Here is a 20,601-nt window from a genome sequence, read left to right as displayed (position 1 = left end):
CTTTCTTTTCATTCAAACAAAGTGTGAGTCATCAGTCCTATGACCCAATAAGGACAGGATAGGATAGGATTCGCTTTATTAATCCTCAAGGGGGAAACTGGTCTGCCACTATAGACATTAAACAAAAACAACATATGCAGCATGTAAACAAAGGCATACACAGAATCCACACATTTGTTTGCCAGGCAGTGGCATCAAACAGACGCACAAAGCATGACAACAATAGTCAAAAAAGTTATTCCTGCAAACACCAAATAAATAAACAATAAATAAATGGATAGCTAAGAAAGGACAGTGCAGGACGACCAGAAGCCTTCATCAGGGTCTTCTCTCTTACATTTGGCCGATGCTCTGTTAGCTCTTTTGGTCTTCATTGTGCCATCATCCTGTGGGATGTATTTAAAGTTTATAGCTAAATAATATTCAAAATTAAATTTTTTAAAAAATCTGTAAGTTTTCTTCACAAAAATTGCTGAAATACTGAGATATAGATATAGATATAGATATAGATATAGATATAGATATAGATATAGATATAGATATTTATATCTCCTATAGAAATTTTACAAAGGTTTTCTCACATCCCTTAAAATCAAGAACACCTAGCGCCCCCCGTGAAGCTTTGACGACTCCTTGTAGGGGTCCGGACCCTCAAGCTGGGAACCAGTGCACTAAAGATTCCACGACATTATTCACTATATGACCGAAAATTTGAAGGCTTTCATCCCCAATTTCAGTTTCAGCAGTAAAAGCCTGAAAGAACTACACATATTTCAGCATCTGTCTGCAGAACAGTGAGATGATCACTTGAAGACACACAGCACAGGAATGTGTGTGTGCATTAGTGTGCAGTCCTTAGCGGAAGGGAGGGGGTCGTCCTTCCGTGAGGTTAGTGGGTGTTGTTTTGACCTGTGTTTACACAGCCTACTGTACGTGTTCAAGTGAGAACAATAGCAGGGAGGCTTCCAAAATGGCAATATAGTCACAGTGTCAACAACACTTAAAAAAAGTGACTGAATACTGCTAAAACATCTTTTATATTAGATGTAAAGTGGAACCAAACAAGAAAGTGTGTTAGGTGCTGTGTGTTGGTGAAGGGATCAGGCTGCATGTTTTTGAAAGCAGATTAAAGATCAAGACAGGAAGGGCCAGGTTTAGGGAAACAGGAAAGTGATGCAAGGAAATGAACTACGTCACTAGCCGGCCCACCGCAGTCTGAGCTAAAAGTAGAATCAAGAGCTAGCGCAAGTATGGAGTCTTTGCTTCAGTCACCAATGAAACTTGTACTTTTGACAGGTACGTGAGCTTATCTATCCACTAGTATGGTAGGTTCTTATAGGAAGACAGTAGTAAATAGATGTTTTTTATTTATTTTTTTTTAACTATGAGGGGTTGATGCAATGTGAATGGGCAGCAGTTGAGATTGATATAAAATATGTATGTTATTTAAAATAATATTTAATGTTTTGATTTTTATTTCATTTACAACTGTTTGTGTTGTGAGCTGTATTCTAAACTCGTATGTACTGAGGTTCAATGGATTTGTTGAGTGGATCCTGTGTGGTTATGTGAGTGGTGGGTTATCCACAGAGCCAGAGATAAAATTGTTATTTTTACTGGAACCACACATGCCCAAAGAAGCAGCAGTGGCATCACAAAATGATTTGGACTATTACTTTCATGGTATAAGTTAAACTTACACACTCTTGTGTCTGGTACCTGTGTCTACGCAGCATGGCTCTCCAGTCTGATGGACCCATGCAGCCTCTCTGACATTTGTGATTCTTGTCACCAACTTGCAACGTGCAAGACCCTGAACGGCTCAAACGATGCCTGCTTCTGCAACAATGGATATACCGGAGATGGAACAACATTTTGCAATGGTGAATACAAACATAAAAAGCCGCCCATGTGTTACTGAGTATTTATAATGATGCAAGAGTACAACCTTGTGTGTAGCTGTCTTGGAAATCTTGTCTATTTTAGGACGCCTTTGTCAGTTGTGGCTGCTCAACATAAGCAGACAGAAGCATGGGGCGAACATTTGTACACATGTGGCTTGATTTAACATTTTTGGAGCATGGCGGGTGACTGTGCAGTGCAAAAATAACAATGATGTAAGCAGTTAAAAATATACCAGGCACTAGATGTGTGAAAGCTCAAGAGCCCATTTAATTTTCATTAAAATTTAACAACGGATACACGTAAACAGATATACAGAACTATCTATGGTCATTTGATAAACACAAATCAGCATGATCTGTTCAGTATTGTGCTTCTGTTCAACAGTAGTAAAGCCAACATGTTGCATTTCATAGTCCCCGCATACAGAACTGAACTAAAGGTCCAGTGTGTGGGATTTAGTAGAATATACTGGCAGTAATGGAATATAATATATTAAGTATGTTTTCTATTGTGTATAATCACCTGAAAAGAATCATCATTTCTTTGTTAACTTAGAATGAGCCTCTAATCGACACAGGATCCTTGTCTACAGATATCACCATATTGTACCGCCATATTTCTATAGAAACCCAGAACAGACAAACCAAACACAGGCTCTAGATGGGGCAATTCGAGGCCAGCATGGTTTTCAGCCCCTCCGTGACATGCAACTGCGAAAAAACAATAACTTTGTAAAGATGAAACTGCTTTATTCAGCCTTTTAACCTGAAACAACCAACCAACAAAAACTTGAACATCTGCATCTTTTACATGTAAGGAAACTTCATTTTTAGCAACTAATTTCACTTTTAGTTCTTGTGATTAAGCTGAATAATCAATTTGGCCATTTCAAAAACACAAAGGCACCATGTGGATAAGTTTAAGTAATTTTAACAACTTTATATGTTCTTGTCCATCTTACCCTCTTTGAGACGCAGTTATGATTTGTTGGATCAGCTGTGGGGTTTTGGAACTTGCTGGCTAGCTGGCAGCTGACCTGATTGGGACTTAATGACAAAGAAAACACAGCAATGTGAAAAGATATCTCCACCATACAGCTTTATTAGTAACATTTTTAATGGCCGGCGATGGCTCTCACTCAGCATTGTTACTTTTGTTATGTTTCTGGACTGTTTAGAATTCCTGGAACCGTTTTTGTTTCCTGTCCAAGCCTGATCACAATCACAGTGCAGCTCACATATTTCAAGGGCCAAAAGTAACTCAAAATGTGAGTAGTGAAAACACTGTAGTGAATGATTTTAAAACAAAAAGGCACAATTAAGATTGATGCTGATGGCGTCTTTAAGTAGTAGTAGATTAAGCATGTGTGAGTTAATTTAATGAAATAAAGTGACAATTGGTGAAATAGTTCATATTTCATTGTCTTTTTGTTTACAAAGTCCACACTATTAAAACAAAAATAAAGAAAAAATTAAAACGAAATTCATAGAATTGTCAAGCTGATCGAGTCAAAATAAACAAAGGGACAATGGTACTCTCTTTGGTGTACTTATAAAACAAAGACATCAAAGTTAATCATAAAATATGAGGATACAGTGTTTGTGAAAACCTACCGGTCAAGGGTCCTGTGTGTTATGGAGGTATTTCCCCTTTGAATACAGTCACCTCTCTCATCAGAGCAGAGGATTTCCCTTCCCGGACAGCTTTTGTTGCAAAAGGTACAGAGGAGAGGAAGAGCAAAGCATCCATCATAGACAAGTGAAAACAACAGTGGAAAGTCTTACCAGCTCATTTCCAATAAACGCAGAGACCAGAGACGGAAGGTGCGCTGGAGAATAAAGCTGGAACAGCATTTTTTTTCATGCATGGGCCACAGCAGCATCCGCAGCAAACTGCACTGTTTCTGGTGCTTTCTGAGCCTGGCCAACAAAGATAAAATGTTTTATGAAATTTGAGATTTGAGTCAAAATCTAAAAGCAAACTACTGCCCAGCAATCACAAATGTGAACAATGGAAACTGCATATAAGTTAGAGGCAGCCGAGGCTTTAATCAGGACTAACATGATGGAGCCTGAGACAAGACCACAACTGAGCTTCATCAAGTTCTTAAATGGTAATCTAATTGTGGGGGACAGTTTAAGTCAGTATTTGTGCAAACATGCATTCAAAGCCACAAAAAAAGATTCAATCTGGAATTATGCTGTCATGATGATTGTATAGGGTTAGTTTTCTGGACATTACTACATGCATTAACATAGAAAATTCACATTGTTGCTCTAGGAATAATCCTATCAAATCATATCTCCTGAATTGACGTATCAAAACATCACAAGTTTTAGTACTCGCTCTGGTTTCTGTTTTTGGAAAACAGACGTTCTTCTCAAGAAATGCTGCCACCATGTCCCCAGCACTTCATGCTCTTTTTAGTTTTTTGTTTTTTTGTGTGTGTTCTCCTTTTTTACTCAAGCAGACATAACTTACTGCACTATTTTAAGTTAAACAGAAAGGATTAACATCAGTTTTTGCAAGGGCTCTCTGGTGGTCCAGACATTTTGCATAATGTTCAGCAGCCAAAAAAAGAATTGTTGAAGCATTGTGGAAGAAGCACAGTAGATATCTAATTTCTTCAGAAACTGCAGATCAAAAGACTTGCAGCTGTTTGAGTGAGGAAAGATACACTTTGGATACACTTGCACTGATGCTTCACATTACACAATTTTCTCCCATTATCTCAGACAGAAACTTACAGAGCAACTGACTGCAACATGGTGAGGCATTTCTCTAGAGTATATTGAAAGGCCTTATGGGAAATGCAGCAGAGGGACAACCAAGACATGGGAGACTGAACAAAAGTAAAAATGACACTATTACAGTAAAATAATCAATGAAAAGACTGCAAATAATGCATTCAGTGTCACCAGTTACAATGTAGCACTTGAATATTGTCCAAGGATTTAAAAAAAATTCTTGTCCAAATAAAGGGCCAGATAAACAGCTGTTTTAATTGGTTATTTTTGCAAATCTAAATGCAGGTCATCTGGTGTTAACACTGCCTGGACAAATTACAGCCAGTTAAATCTTGCAGATGTGCCTTATTTTCTTTGCTCATCCAATTATGTTTTTCAAAGAGATCAAATGTTTACAAGCCTATTTGAGTTTTTATTGTTTTTTTTAAATTATTCTATTTTCTCAAGCAACTAACCCAGTTTACTTTTCACCCTACTCTTTTCACCATAGATGACAACGAGTGCCAGAATGTGACTAATATCTGCGGGGACAGGGGGAGCTGCACCAACACAGTGGGCAGCTACTACTGTACATGTGTCTCTGGATACACATCGACAGGACTGGCCGAGTTCCAGCCCAATGATGGCACTGGATGCATCGGTAATGCCCGATTCACTTGTCCAGGACTATAAATGTACAGAAATGTGTTTTGGTCACGTACTGGCAGAGGACTTCAAATACAACTGGGCAAGATATCATGTATGTGTGTGAAAGCCACACAGCTGTGAGGGTACCTGCGCGTGTGTGAACTGTTTTCTCTTTCACTGTACTGAGGAGGATAAGCGTGCTGGAGGTGATTCTTTTCCTCCCTCGGCCTTTTGCTTCCTTCCCATCTGCTATTCTGAGCAACCGCCCGAGATCTTTTGCTCCATTTGCAATAGAGGAACAACACCTTTATCCCCTGTTGGGGCATAAAGTATTCCTGCAGATATCCAACTGGGTGGCACACATCATTTCATACAGTGCAGATGCATGTAGCTGATTTTAGAGGCTGATTTATGAATATTCAGATGTGTAATGTGCATGCAAGAATTGCAGCTTCTCTTCTAAAAACAATTATACAGTGTGTTAAATGGAATGTGTGGGACTTTTTGTGCCACATCTGTTATTTGTATGAAGATAAGTCATTAACTTTACTTCAACTTTATTATCACTTTTACTAATTTAAGAATGGTTGGGTATTGTTTGTGTTTTTTTGGAATACTGTTGGCTAAACAATACTTTTAAATGGGACCGGTGCTCAAACGGTGCCTGAGCTGTTGCCTCTTTTAATTGCAAAGGCAAATTTGAACTTGAAATCAACATATTACCTCTTAACAATTAGATATACAAATATGAATTAAAACATACACGTGAGTATAAGATTTAACTAATTTAATCTACAAATTCATAAAACAGCAACAACAATAATCTAACAATAAATAACAGGTAAAAAACTATTAACAGAAAAATCATTTTTGAGTTAGACTGTGTAATTGTCTATATAACTCAGGAGACTCGGCAGCCAGACATTTCTCTATAACCTGTATAAGAGCAGCTGAGAGTGTTAACGGTCCACCTTAAGGGAGCCTGGTCAGTTTCCAGTGGGAGGCTGACTTCACCTGCTAACTTCAGGGCTGACCTTCTTTACTTTCATCAGCAGATCTTGTCTTGAGTCTTGAGGAGTTGTAGCATTTATTCAATGACAAACAATCTAAACTGAACCAGGTCCGCCATTGTAAATGATTGACAGGAGGACAAAATACTCCAAATCAGGCCCCTCATCGCACCCACTCCAGCACCACCAGTGGGGCATAGACCTTTGCACGGGTGCCCAGGGGGGTCATCTGTACCCACACACACACTCTCTTTCTTTCTCCCGTTCACTCACTACGCACATAATCTGGCACCGAAATCTGCCTCATGATTTGGTCCGGTAAACCACTTCATATTGGCACCAGATTTTTGGTACCAATCCTAATTTTGAGGTGAAATTACTGAAGAGCCTAGGTTTTAAACAGGGGGTCTGCAACCTCAAGGGGGTCCTCAGATTACAGCAGGGGGGGCTGCCAAATTATTGTTGGCTAGTAACATCTGAGTTTAAACCATGTTGTTTTTTTTTTAAAAATTCAAATATGTCTGAAAATACAAATTAAAATGGATCCTAACTTCACTTGATATATCTACTGTTAATTAGCCTATTCATTAAATAAAACCACTGAATTAACAGTAAACAACACTGATGAAAGGCTAACTGTTACCCATGAATCCTTTTGTTATCAGGTTGGCTAGCTAAAGCTAAATCACTTTGCGGCACAAAAAGTGGCTAAACTAATAAGCTAACATCGACGTACTATTGAAACATATTAACCCATTATTTATATTATTATTCCAAGTGTACAGACATTCCTGTGAGCCACAGCAGGATGTTTTGTAACTTTTGTGTGAGTGTGAGGCTAACACAGCCACGCTAAAACTGCTGCTGGCTTAAAAGCAAAGCACAAACGAGAGAATATGCAAAAAATATACAGAGAATTATCTAAAGTGCAACACAGTAGTATACGTTATATGTAGCAGAGGGTCTCTGCTCTGTCTGTCTTTCAGCGAAGGGGTCCTTGGCCTGAAAAACATTGAGGACCCCTGCTGTAGAGAGATAAAAACATGTGTTTGTATTTATAAGCTGCTTCCATTATGCTGTATTGAAAGTGTGACTTTATTCATATTGTGTTTATCTTCTGTTGTAAATAAACTCTTCATATGCACCTTTCAGATATTGATGAATGCAAGTCAGGACCGATCTGCGGACCAAACTCACACTGCCATAATACGAATGGATCTTTCTATTGCACCTGTCAGCGTGATTACATCCCAACTTCTGGCATTAAGCACTTTCATCCGGAGAGAGGTGTGAGATGTAAAGGTCGGTATAAGGATGGAAGAGCTCACATACACACACATAACACTCACGCACTGGTACTTACATCCAAGGACATACATCTCTCTTCATCTCTTTTTTTCGAACTTTCTCTCTCACACGAACACACACGACACAGAACTGAATTTTAAACATTTTTATGCAGAAGGTATTATGCAATACATCAAGTAAACGGTGCAATCTTAAGTTTTCTGATGTTTTTTCTTAGCTATGTTGATCACAAAGAGAAGTGTGTGATGTTACATCTGTGCAGGTTTTGTGCAATTCAGACTTAACTGTTAAGATGCTTTGTCCTGGTGAAATGATGAAAATAAATTCAGCAATCAAAGAGATACTTTAGGTAATTGTTGTTTTCCAGACCATCCCCAAAAATACTGCCATGACAACATCGGGTGCATGACAGAGACTGTCAACAAAACACTTGAATATGTAAGTACCCCTCCTCAGGTTTTCAGCCAAATATGGTAAAAAATAGATAAGATGACACTGCCCTCTGTTGGAGAGAAAAAAGATGAACGTGAATTGAGACAGGCCGAGCAAACAAGGACACATTACAGCAGCCAATTTTATCCAAATGCCACTTGCAGTACCAGCAGTCTCAAACCCAGAGTTCTTGACCTTCAGTTGTGCAATCTAAAGGCAAGCAAGTTACAGAAGCAGCAGTTTAGGATGTTAATGTGCACAATCTATAGGCAAAGACATCAATAGTCTTCACAATCTTTGACTCATAGGCCACAGGCAGGCAATGGGTGTTTCTTTTCTTTAATGGACAGCTGCTTTATATGCCTGTTTGTGTGTATTTCAGGATTTTTCTTCTTTTTTTCTTTTTCAGTTTACTTTTAAACTAGAACATACAATATCGTCTGCAGAATATGTTCGCACACAATGTCACCATGCATCCTTTTTTCTTCAGGGCTCTACTCTCTGTTACTGAAGAAAGAGGGGGTTTAATGTGTATAACTCTAACGCTTAGGTCAGTGGTTTCCAACTTCTTTCTTTAAGGGACTCTATAATTAAGTAAATGGACGATCTCTGAGTAAATGACATATCTGACGGATATTTTTTATAACATATTCAAGTGCAGTTACAGTACAGAACAACTGATAATGTGTACAATTCATCCAAATACTGAACACAAAAAATGTGATAAATCTGCGTAAAATGAACAATTTGAATAAATCTGGAAATTTTATTCCTGTGAATATTGCATCCGAGATGAGTTTTCCTGGTATTTTTAGCAACGTGTAATACAATTCTCATCCTATATTACGCATTATTGTAATTATTATTATCATTCTTCTACTTCTTGTTGTTATTATTATTATTATTATTATCATTATTATCATTAACAATCATACATAGTTAATAGGCTTCTTTTTTGACAAATTCACAGTTTTCTTCTCCCTGGTGCTTGGCTAATGTTCTATTGTGCATTGTGTATTTGCCAGTGTATTTGATTTTAAAAGTTTTCACTCTTAAATGAAGATGGCCTCATGACCTCCTGTTAAGCTTTGGCGACCCCTAGAGAAAGTTGGGACCCCCAGGTTGGGTACCAGTGGCGTAGCTGACTATTTATGCAGGCTTTGAACATAAGCTCACTAGCCTCAAACTAATTGCAGAGCTCAGATCACTGTTAAGAAAAAGAAAAAAATGTAATTAAAAAATGTAAAGAATAGGAATTTCCAGTTAAATATAGTGTGTGAAAATTATATTCCACTTTTATTTAAACACACACACACACACACACACACACACACACACACACACACACACACACACACACACACACACACACACACACACACAACTGAAGAGCAGCTGTGAAAAACAAAAAATGCAACACTCATTGCCTGCAAGTGACACGTGTGAAAATGTCATTATCTATTACTTTCATTATTTCTTAGAGGTGGAATTGACACGTCCAAACTGATGCTAAAACCTACGTACACGTGGCAAAGCCTGATCTCAGAATAACCAATCTAACTTACTGAAATTGCTAAATATAGAAAGAAAGCACAGTCTAGATCCAGCAAAAATACATCAGATATCTCAACATAATTAGTTGAATCACTGATATATCATTAAATTCTCTTACTAAAACACTTTTTTCTATTCGTACTAGATGAGCAACCTCACGGAGCCCCAGAGTTTGCTGAAGGAAATTGCCAAGCAAACGTCCGGCGAACTCACCTCAGTGGAAGTGATCGCATATGTTGAGGCCTTGAGTCGATCCGCATCAACACTGGCTGCCGAGGGAAAGGATTACACTGTCAAACCATCCGTCATCAACTCAACTCTTACAGTAATCTTTGTTTACCACTCATGCTTCTCAATCAACATTTGGAGTTCTGCCTGAGCTGCAGTTATGCTTTGAACTGGTTCAGGGGGAAAATCCACAATGCAAGCCAGTTCCTTGTTATCGTGTGCTTTGTAGTTCTGGAAAATCCCAAAGTGCCAAAATGTAATATATTTAGAGGAAAAGCACTTGTTGTTGACCATTATGGGGCACTTAAGTTCTCCATAAATCACTTCTTTGCTTTTTAAAGAAGGATGAAGGATCCTGTGACTCGAAAGCAGAGAATTATCGGTTCTCAGTGACTGTGTGCACCAACAAAGGTGTAAGTTTTGGATATAAAATGGGGTGTCTGAGGGTGGTCCCACAGGAGATTCTGAGCGTCAAATACTTAATTTTTTTTTTAATTCTGGTGGATTTTTAGCACTAATTTGTACCTTTTCAGAATCAAGTTATTGTGAAAATATCTTTAAAATAAAAGTCCTCTGCCACATTAGCCACATCATGTTGTTGAAACATCAAAATAGACAAACCTACACTTGATAAACATAATGATGGATCTTAATCAAAACATAGTGCAATACGAGCATATGTTACATTTAAACTGTCACACACGTGACACAGATAAATTTGTTTTCCAGAAACTAGTGAAAGCAGTAAACAACTTGGTGGAGAAGGATGAACTGGTGGCTTGGAGCCGAATTACAGAAGTGCGACGGGAACATACCATCACAAAGCTGCTACACACTGTTGAAGAAAGCGCTCTGACTCTGGCTAACAACTACAAAACTCCAACTGAGCTGGAAATCAAAGCCACCGAAATGGGTGAGATAATTATTAAAGCAGAGCGCTCTTTCAGACTCTCCAATTATATTAAATGGTCCTGCCATTTATTCCCACCTGTGAGCAGAAATGTGAGGGTTTTGGTAATTGTCATTTCATACTTTTAATTCCTTGATATCCCTGACGTCCCCTCCCCCCTTCTCCTCCTCAGAATTGAAACTCTTCACCTTTGATGCTCGTCACACAAAGGCCAAACTGTCTGCTTCCATGGGAGGAGATCATATAAATCTAACTACAAAACTGAGCGCAGAGGAGGACAGAAATGGTAAAGTAGCCTAGTTTTACATGACCATCTGCGTGCTTGGGTGTAAAGGGAGTACTGTTTTGCTACATGTTGCCATATGTTACATGTGTTGTACGCCAAAGAAAAATTAAATATTCACATTTTTTTCCCCCACTAAATATCAAAATATAAAACTTTTTTGCTGATGCCCTCAGGGGCATATATTAGAATTGCTCCAATAAATCAAGTAAATCAGTTTGAATTCTGCAAGTTTACCTGGTCCTTATGGCAAGTTACACACACAGAATGCAAAAAAATCTCTTATTTATGAACTATTTGTTATATTTAATTCAAACCCAACATGAAGTCCTCTTTTGATGCACTGTTAGAAATGAAAAAGGAGGATTAGGGCCATAGTAAAAAAAATAATAAAAAAGGTAGATTTTGAGACTAATAATAATAATAATAATGATAATAATACAAGATTGTAATTTAAGGAGAATAAAATCATGCAACTTTACAAGAAACAATGTAAAATTCCAAGAATAAAATCATAATTTTAAGAGAAAAGGTCGTGATATTACTCAATTTAAAAAAAGCCACAGGTTAAGGTTGGAAAGTCAGGTGAAAATTTTTCTCTTGACCTTCCAATTAAAATCACCAAATCATGTTTTGACTTCTTGTAAAATTACAATTTTTGTAAATAACATTTGTTTTGTGAAATAGTATACCTTTATTCTCATTTAAGTATGTCATTATTCTTGTAATATTCTGACTTCTTTTTCTCATAATATTCTGACTTTATCCCCTAAATCTTTTTTCTTCTCTAATGTAGCACTAATACTCTAAGAAACAGATCAATCTATTAAAGAAATTTTAAATTGTTCAATTGTTTTACATTCGATTTACTGTTAAATATACACATTGAACTCTACACAGTTAATCAGATCTGTACACTGTCTTAACATTTAATATCTCCCAAATATCGTTCTGCTCAGCAGCAGTTTTGTTAAAAGTGTGATTAAAAATACAGTAAGTAAGTCAATAAGTCAGTCCTACTCCTCCTGTCCTACTCCTGTCTTTACTAAACTTTTTTTGTCCATCAGGAAGTGTGTCAGTGGTGTTTGTGCGATATGACAGCATCGGTGACATCCTGAAGCCGAGCAGCGACCCAGGTGTCACCGACTACTCCCGGTATGCAGGGACGGGGGAAATCACTGTCAACTCCCAAGTCATAGCAGCAGCCGTCAAACCTGCTGACGTTTACCAACTTGACCATGTCACCTTCACTCTGAGACACAACGAGGTAAAGACCGTACAGAGTGCTGAGGCTGGCGACATTGTTTTTCCACTTTGGCACTCTTAACGTATGCCTTCAGAATGTATGCTGCTTCAGTGTCACTGTTTCTGTGCAAAACAATCTGCCTGCGAGTTTCTTTTTCAGGATTTTGGAAAATTATGACCCAGTTATAGCCTCTATATTCTTCCTTATTCAAGCCCGTATTATTTATTTTCAAAACTAAATAACACGTTAAAGTGCCAGTTTCCTATTTTTTTTAATTGTTTGAAAAATCTGAACACAATCCAGATGATTTACTTCGCTTTTTTACTACCATAAACTCGCTGCTACCTTTTCTGCATCTTATATGATTCATTTATCAACATTACGAAAGCTTCCAATAGGATTATGATCAGTTTAAAACATCAATATCCTCTCATATATATTCTTGTCAGACTGGCTCCATCACATCGTTCAAGTTTGCCATGAAGGATAGCTTCCTTATTCCCACGCTGACTCTTGCAGTAACTTGATAACTGTTTCCATTAAAGTCAAACACACATGGGAGGAGTAGTTATCATTTTGTGTAAGTTTTTGCTGTGAAATTTTCAGATTTTGCTCCGTGTATTTCTTGCAATGACCTCTCCGTTAAAGGGGAAATGGAATCGGAAAAGGTGAAAAGATGATGGAGGAAAGTGGAATAATGAGGGGAAATAACCCTAAAAGTTAATGTACTGGTATTTTCTTTTAAGATAATTAAAATGTATGAGAAAGTGAAATCATTATTTTTGTTGGACCCTTGAGGCTTAAGCCTAACAAAGGAGGTGATGATTTATGTTGAGCAGTGAAAATCCTCCGTAAATTGCCTTTAAAGAGCAACAATCAATAATTTGGGCTCCATTTTCTAGCAGACAATTTCTGCAAGCAAAGTGGTATTTTCCTGTTAGGTTTTTTTTTTTTTCCCCTGCTTGCACCTGCTCAGTGTTATTGTGACACTCTGCACGCATTCATTTGAAAGACAAATTTAGTGATTTAAGTTTACAAATTACTAATTTTTACACACAAAATATTATAAATGTTTCGCCAAGTGGTGTGCAAACAAATCTAATTGAATGTAACAACTCAACCTGAAAATACAGACATTAAATCACATTTTATTTTATTCTATTTAGTTATGACCTTGTTAATTTTTACTGCAAATGCGGTTGCTGTGTGGATAATTGTAATTCAAGTTAAACTGCACACAATGATTTATGGAAAATATGTTGACCTCTGCTTTCAATATGTTCATATTAATTTTAATGATCATTTGGACATCTGTACATTTGTTCATCCCAATGAGATTGCTTTCCCACAAAAACACCCGGTGAGCTGCTTTCTGCGCAGCACACATGACTGCACTTTATGCCCTGAGCCATTCATCTTGACCTAAAGTCACGCATGATGATTATTTGCATATTTTTATGAGTTATGAAGTCTTGAGACGATAGTGGTTATTAGAAAAATCAATGCAAAACACAGCAATAATTGGACTCGCTGTGAAAATGACACTAAAGTAACAGTAATGAATTTATACTTTTAAATCAAAAGATTTTAATTTCTGATTCCCTCAAACTTTAGATGGATAGTAATTTTTTTTTATCTGTTTTGATGGGATCTGCGCAATCTATTTTAACTCCCTGTTGTGGTATCACAAAGCAGCACAGTGCAAAAACTAATAAAAACGGCACCACAAACAGTTAACAGTGTCTCTGTTGCTCTCTGTCCACTAAAGCCCATAGACACTAAAGCTGATGTGGCGAAGTGCGCCTTCTGGGAGTATGAGCCGGACAGCCTGCAGGGCCACTGGGCCACTCGCGGCTGCAAGACCGTCCACGTCAACAGCAATGCAACCACCTGCTCCTGCAATCACCTCACACACTTTGCCATCCTCATGTCCTCTGGGCGAGCCAATGTGAGTGATCATACATTAAAAATACAACCTTGCAAAGGTATTTAATTTTTTACCTTTCTTCCACTGGGGCTTTACATTATTTATTGTAATGATTTTGGGGAAAGAGGTTGATCATGGCGAACAAATATATTTTCAGTGAGGGTTAAACCTCATATCTGGATCTGGATTTTTATCTTAAGAAAATTATCCATTTATTGAAATTTTACATACAGAATATTTAACTTTATATTTATGGCTAATTATAATTATATAAGTAATTATTAACTTAAATTCAAGTTAAATGTACTTACTATTCAATGCTTACAATAACTGGTTTTAAACGAAGACATTAATTCCATTTTAATTGTATCATTTATATAATTTATTACAAGAGCTGAAACCTTTAATGATTAGTGGTCAATTAATAAATTCATTCCCAACTAATTTGATAATCAATTACTAAATTTGCAGAATTTTCTATGAAATAGTGATATTTCTTGATTCGAGCTTCTTCAGTGGATACTTTCTATTTTTTACTCCTATATGACCTAAACTTAAAATCTTTGGGTTGTGGACAATTTATTATCAATTTAACAACTAATTTATTAATATAGAAAATAACTGACAAATTAATGAAGAGTAAAAATCATTATTAGTTGCAACCCTACTTATTACCTATATAATATTCTTTTGTGCTCGGGTCATACATTGTTGTTGTCATGTGAAAATTCAAAATCTTTGTTGTTATAAAATAATACTTGAAATGCAATAAATGTTCTGACCTACTGTTTATGTTTAGCCATTGTTTAGATGTACTTCTCACGTGCTTGTTTTCCACCAATACAGGTTTTTGAAGGCCAGTGCCAGCTTTTAACATTATGTAGCAACCTCTGTCTAGTTTTTTATAACAAGAGCTCCAGTCAGTTTAGCATTCTTTGTAAGATTTGTGATTTCATGCAACACCAAACGTCCAAAACCAAAAACAATGAAACACTGTTTAGCAGCTCCTAAAGGCAACGTTACTCACTGCACATACAGAAAGGCAAAGCCACTGTGGGCAATATCCACCCACAACTTTTAAAACACACTCCCCACTGTTTAATAGCTCTCGACTGTGCCTTTAAATTCCTACAGTTTCTTGGGGGATTTAGGAGCACTGCTTTAACTAAAAAAAGTGACTGGTGTTTTATTTAATTTATAAAGAACTTGATTATACAGAAACAAAAAAAGTCAATTAAAATCAGTAATGTGAAATAAAATAATTCTTTTTTTTTAGACATTTTTTCTGGAACAGCCCGCTGATATCTGATGGAGCAGGACCAGAGCTGTCCTCATATGTCTGCAACACTTTTTATGCGTGTAACGCCTGACTGTACCCACCCATGTTACATCAAATGATCCCAAGCAGAAAACAAAACAAATTACAACTTCGGCATACCATGAAACCGCCTCCCTTTCCATTTGCTTCTCAGCTGGTGGCCCACAACAATATCCTGACCCGGATCACCCAGCTGGGGATGATCATCTCCCTCATATGTCTGTCCATGTGCATCTTTACCTTCTGGTTCTTCAGCGAGATCCAGAGCACCAGAACCACCATCCACAAGAACCTGTGCTGCAGCCTCTTCATGGCCGAGTTCATCTTCCTGGTGGGGATCAACATGAACACACACAAGGTGAGCTCCAGATGAAGCAAGGAAATCAGAAAGCGTGTGTGCGTGTGTGTGTGTGTGTGTGCGCGCGCGCGTGTGTGTGTGTGTGTGTGTGTGCATGTGCGTGTGTGTGTGTGTGTGTGCACGCACCTGAGCCGCTATTCTGCGATTTCATTAATTAAAAACCCTCTCAATTGAGTGCATGGGGCGGTACAGCACACTTTTATTTCTTTTTCTTTCACTTTAACTTGCTTTTTAGTTGAACAACAAAATAATTTCTGCCCATTTAAAGGCTTTTCTGACATGAAAACGCTTAAAGATCGGCAATACATCTCGCAAATTGAGCAAAACAAACAAACAAATATGTGCAAATGACAATTCTACATACAGGGGCAAAATAAGTGTACTTTTACAAATCATAAAATTGTGAAATTTCTGTCTCCTCCTCTCCCTCTCTCCTCTTTTGTCTGTTTCTTGGCAGCTTTTCTGCTCTGTTATTGCAGGGCTGCTGCACTATTTCTTCCTCGCGGCCTTTGCCTGGATGTGCATCGAGGGCATCCATCTGTACTTAATAGTGGTTGGCGTCATCTACAACAAAGGCTTCCTGCACCGTAACTTTTACATCTTTGGCTACGGGAGCCCGGCTGTGGTGGTGGCCATCTCTGCAACACTCGGCTCCAAGTATTACGGCACTGATAAAGTGTAAGTGCGAAGAGAGGTGGGAAGACAAAGGCTTTAACAAAGACCTCTTTCTCAAAGTCATTCAGCATTTTTTCAAGGGAGGAAGATAAACAAATTACATTAATTATAAATACAAGGGAACAGAGATTAAATTTGGCCTGCGGGGACAAAAAGGAAGATGCTTGGACTACTTTGTAGAGAGTTGGGTAAAAACTGAATTAGTGTTGAATAGAAATCTATAAATAAAAGTAAGTCTGTTGTTTATTAATGCAAAATGTAATTAAAAGATTGAGGTAATGCAAAAGAAGTGCTGATTGTTCATTCCTGCGAGCAGAGGTAGGTTTTTTTAACCAATTGTTTTCGTGCTTGTAAGATAAGAAGAGTATTTACTAGCCCATACAATATTGTCATAATTAAGATTAGGCTAGATTAGACTGAAGTAAAATGATAGAGGCTATTGCTTCTGCGGGAGGATTATTGCAACAAAAAGATCACAGTCAGTCAGTGGAGGTGTTTGTTAAATAACACTTTCTCTGTTTGTAATACAGATGTTGGCTGAGCACAGAAAACCACTTCATATGGAGTTTCATTGGGCCGGCGTGTTTGATCATTCTGGTGAGATCTAGAAATGACTGTTGGGAGTATTAATTGGAATCATCAACTAGGGATTGTTTCAAAGATAAATATCCATTTGATCGTGTTTGTTTGTCATGTTTGTTTTTGTCGGTCTCCGCTAAAGGTTAATCTCTTGGCTTTCGGAGTAATCATCTACAAAGTGTACCGGCATACTGCTGTGAAAAAGCCTGAAATCAGCCACTATGAAAACATCAGGTAGGATTATCTTTACTCTTGTTGAGAAGGTCGAAAGAGTATTGAAAATCAAAATTGTGGGTTCCTTATCTGGTGGATTATAATGGTTTCATGTGGTGTCCTTGTAGAATCAAATTACATTAGTTGTTTGTTGATTTAAAAATAATAGTTAAAGTCATTATAATCACCCTCAGGTCTTGCGCCCGCGGTGCCCTTGCTCTGCTGTTCGTGCTGGGAGCCACCTGGACTTTCGGAGTGCTGCACATCCTCAACGAGACCACCCTCACTGCATATCTGTTCACGATCGCCAACGCCTTCCAGGGAATGTTCATCTTCATCTTCCTCTGTGTCCTGTCCCGAAAGGTAAAAAGTCTCATTTTGGTTTTTGTTTTCTCTATTTATTTACCCATCATTCATATATCCATAGCTAAACAGGGACCAGTTAAGATCAAGTTAGAAGTAAAATGCTGTGCAAAGAACAATCAGATAGTATTATGACAGAAAGACTTCATCTTGTTTGAATTAAGGTCTTTAACTTATGTTAAAATAAAAAAAACAAGTTAAAACCCTCATTAATTATATATATATATATATATATAGAGAGAGAGAGAGAGAGAGAGAGAGAGAGAAAAGAACAATAAAAGGTTTTTGTTTAGTTTATTCAAAGCATATTTTATAAACTGATCACATTTTGTACACATATGATTTTGATCAGAAAAAAGTACATGTAACTATAGTTGTCAAAAAATGAAGAGAAAAAAGAGAAAATAGCTGTTTTAAAGTATTATATTATATTATATTATATTATATTATATTATATTATATTATATTATATTATATTATATTATATTATATTATATTAAATTATATTTTTAATCAAATCCCACTTTCTTGTATGTGTTGTTCCAGATTCAGGAGGAGTACTACAGGCTTTTCAAAAATGTGCCGTGTTGTTTTGAATGCCTGAGATGAATTAATGCCACCACAGCCTGATCAATTGCACTTGTACAATAATAGTCCACCCTTCAGCTTGGCATCGCCTGTGACTCATGCTTCAGTTTTGAAAAACAACGTGGGAGGAAGAATTGTCTAGAAGAGATCTCTTATAGATAACCACACTTTCTAAATGTCTTGTTTCTCTTTTAAGAGACTGCCATCAACTAATCATGTTTGTTTGTTGTACATTCAATTCAAAGGGAATTCTGTTTCATATATTCAAAAAAAGCATTCTTCTAAGAATCGCATTTTGTAAAATTTCAGTTTAATTTAACATCTTAGCAATTATCGGCATTAAACTCCAAACAACATGAGCAGCAGTCTTTTGTCTTTTTCTTGTATTTGAAATTGATTTGTAAATTATTAAAAATGAATATGGCAAACCAACACATATCTCTGCTGCTCGCTTCCTTTATGTGTAAAATCAGTGGTGTCGTTTAATGCATTCACACTCGCTCTCTGAACACCAAACAACAAGGTGTGCAGTTTATTAAATATGAATTGTTGTGAGGACAGTTTCTCTCGCACGATGACAGTTAGGTAGGTCAATGGCCCCATCTACTGGACTTAACGGGGAACTTTCCACTGTCACATTGGACTCACAAGCTCATAACTTTCAATACTTTCTGATTATTATACTTGTCAGCGTGATCAGACAAATGTTCTTTCTGTATTTTTGTGTTTGCTTGTAGCTTGTTGGTCCATATGAGCTGTGTTGTAGCAATTTTGTGCAGCCCTCTAAAGCTTTGTGATACTGGCCTGTACAAAAATAAATATTGTGGTTGAACCTTAACCTCTTTCCTAAGTATTTTTACCATACTGTAATTCTCAACAAGCTGTGTCCTGATATAGTAATAATTTTTGGCGTGATCTTTGATTCCACCCTCTCCTTTGAGCCTCATCTCCACCAAGTTGTCAAAGCTTCCTTCTATCACCTCCAGAATGTCGCCAAGATCAGACCTTCTCTCACACCTTCTCTCACACCCTCGCTCACACTCCTCGCTGCCGAAAGACTAACACATACCTTCATTTCCTCACGTCTCGACTACTGCAACTCACTCCTTTACGGTATCAGCTCCACCTCCATCAACAGACTCCAGCTGGTCCAGCACGCAGCTGCCCGACTTATCACATGCAACAAATCTTGGCACCACATCACCCCAGTCTTAAAAAAACCTTCACTGACTTCCTGTTTCCCATCAGATTACCTACAAGATCCTGGTCCTCACCTTCAAAGCGCTTCACCATCTGGCCCCCCCCTTACCAACCCTCACGGCCCCTCAGATCCGCCTCTGCCAGTCTCCTCTCTACCCATAAAGCTAACCTCCGCACTTTTGGGGACAGAGCCGTCTCCAGGGCAGCTTCCAGACTCTGGAACTCCCGCCCCCAAGAGATCAGTGACTCCGAGTCCCTCACCATCTTTCAGTCCCACCTCAAAACCCATCTCTTCTCCTCTGCCTATTCCTAGTACTACTATACTACTTACTATATATAAGAACAAGTTTTGGCTGACAGAGGGGCCACTGAAACTCAGATCATGACATGACTAAACCCAAAAGATTTGCCAAGGTGTTTTTTTTTTCTTCTCTGTCCTCAAAACAAGTGTCTCAATCCTATTTCAGGACAAAAATGTGACTTTAGAGACCTCTACTGGCTGTTGCTGAAATTAAAATCAGGAAAAGCAGAGGGTCAGGTGAACTGAAGCCTGAGCATGAAAGAGGTGTGATGGCTTATGTGCAATTACACAAGGGACTCCTGTGTTTTGCAATCTGAACACAACTCTGACAGAGGACAAGAATAGACCCTTTTAGCTGATTGCTGCTTGGTGTCATCACCCTCAAACTGCACATATAAACAGCGCTGTTTGTGGAGCCCTTTAGGCTGCAGCACATTGTAAAATTGGCATGAAGAGCAGCAATTCACCACACTGTTTGACTTTGTTGTATCCAGAAGGAGAGCTTTGTGATGCCAGGGGACGGTATATACAATTTAAGACCAGGAGTTGCGACAGATATTCAAGAAGTAAAAGAGTACAGCAGCCTGCATCTGTTCTGCCTTCTCTCCCAGCGGCTGCGTTTCACTGAGGGAGTAGAGGCCGATCCCACTGAGTTTATCCTTCATTCAGCTGTGAAAAACTTGATTACCTTATTTTCTGACTAATTAAAAATGAGCTTTTATGGTTTTTTTAATACTCAAAATAAGCCAAATTCCAATTCTGTGTAGTGTACTGTGGAGTACTTGAGTACTGTGGAAATTCAAGGTACTTGTATTTGCACTTGTATTTC

General features: G+C 37.8%; 1 protein-coding gene and 1 long non-coding RNA gene across 2 annotated transcripts; one reads left to right on the top strand and one right to left on the bottom strand.

Annotated features, from left to right (window-relative positions):
* Window positions 1-1,141: 1,141 nt before the first annotated feature.
* Window positions 1,142-19,109, top strand: adgrl4 (adhesion G protein-coupled receptor L4). The gene is made up of 16 exons (XM_042483847.2): window positions 1,142-1,296; window positions 1,734-1,883; window positions 5,143-5,292; window positions 7,442-7,591; window positions 7,965-8,035; window positions 9,729-9,908; window positions 10,541-10,724; window positions 10,894-11,007; window positions 12,072-12,271; window positions 14,019-14,198; window positions 15,650-15,853; window positions 16,311-16,531; window positions 17,059-17,125; window positions 17,250-17,341; window positions 17,515-17,683; window positions 18,230-19,109. Exons 1-16 carry the CDS (start codon window positions 1,251-1,253, stop codon window positions 18,290-18,292), a joined length of 2,241 nt encoding a protein of 746 aa, XP_042339781.2. The 5' UTR covers window positions 1,142-1,250; the 3' UTR covers window positions 18,293-19,109.
* On the bottom strand, window positions 1,902-4,902 carry LOC148189558 (uncharacterized). The gene is made up of 3 exons (XR_015776601.1): window positions 3,519-4,902; window positions 2,867-2,951; window positions 1,902-2,615 (listed from the first exon to the last, which is right to left on the bottom strand). It is a non-coding gene; the product is annotated as an uncharacterized LOC148189558 (long non-coding RNA).
* Window positions 19,110-20,601: the final 1,492 nt, after the last annotated feature.

The sequence above is a fragment of the Plectropomus leopardus genome, chromosome 5, assembly GCF_026936395.1.
Source record: "Plectropomus leopardus strain MGB_pleo_1.0 chromosome 5, ASM2693639v1, whole genome shotgun sequence".
Taxonomy (NCBI): domain Eukaryota; kingdom Metazoa; phylum Chordata; class Actinopteri; order Perciformes; family Serranidae; genus Plectropomus; species Plectropomus leopardus.
Note: the sequence above shows the minus strand (reverse complement) of the source record. Positions and strands in the feature narration are given on the sequence as shown.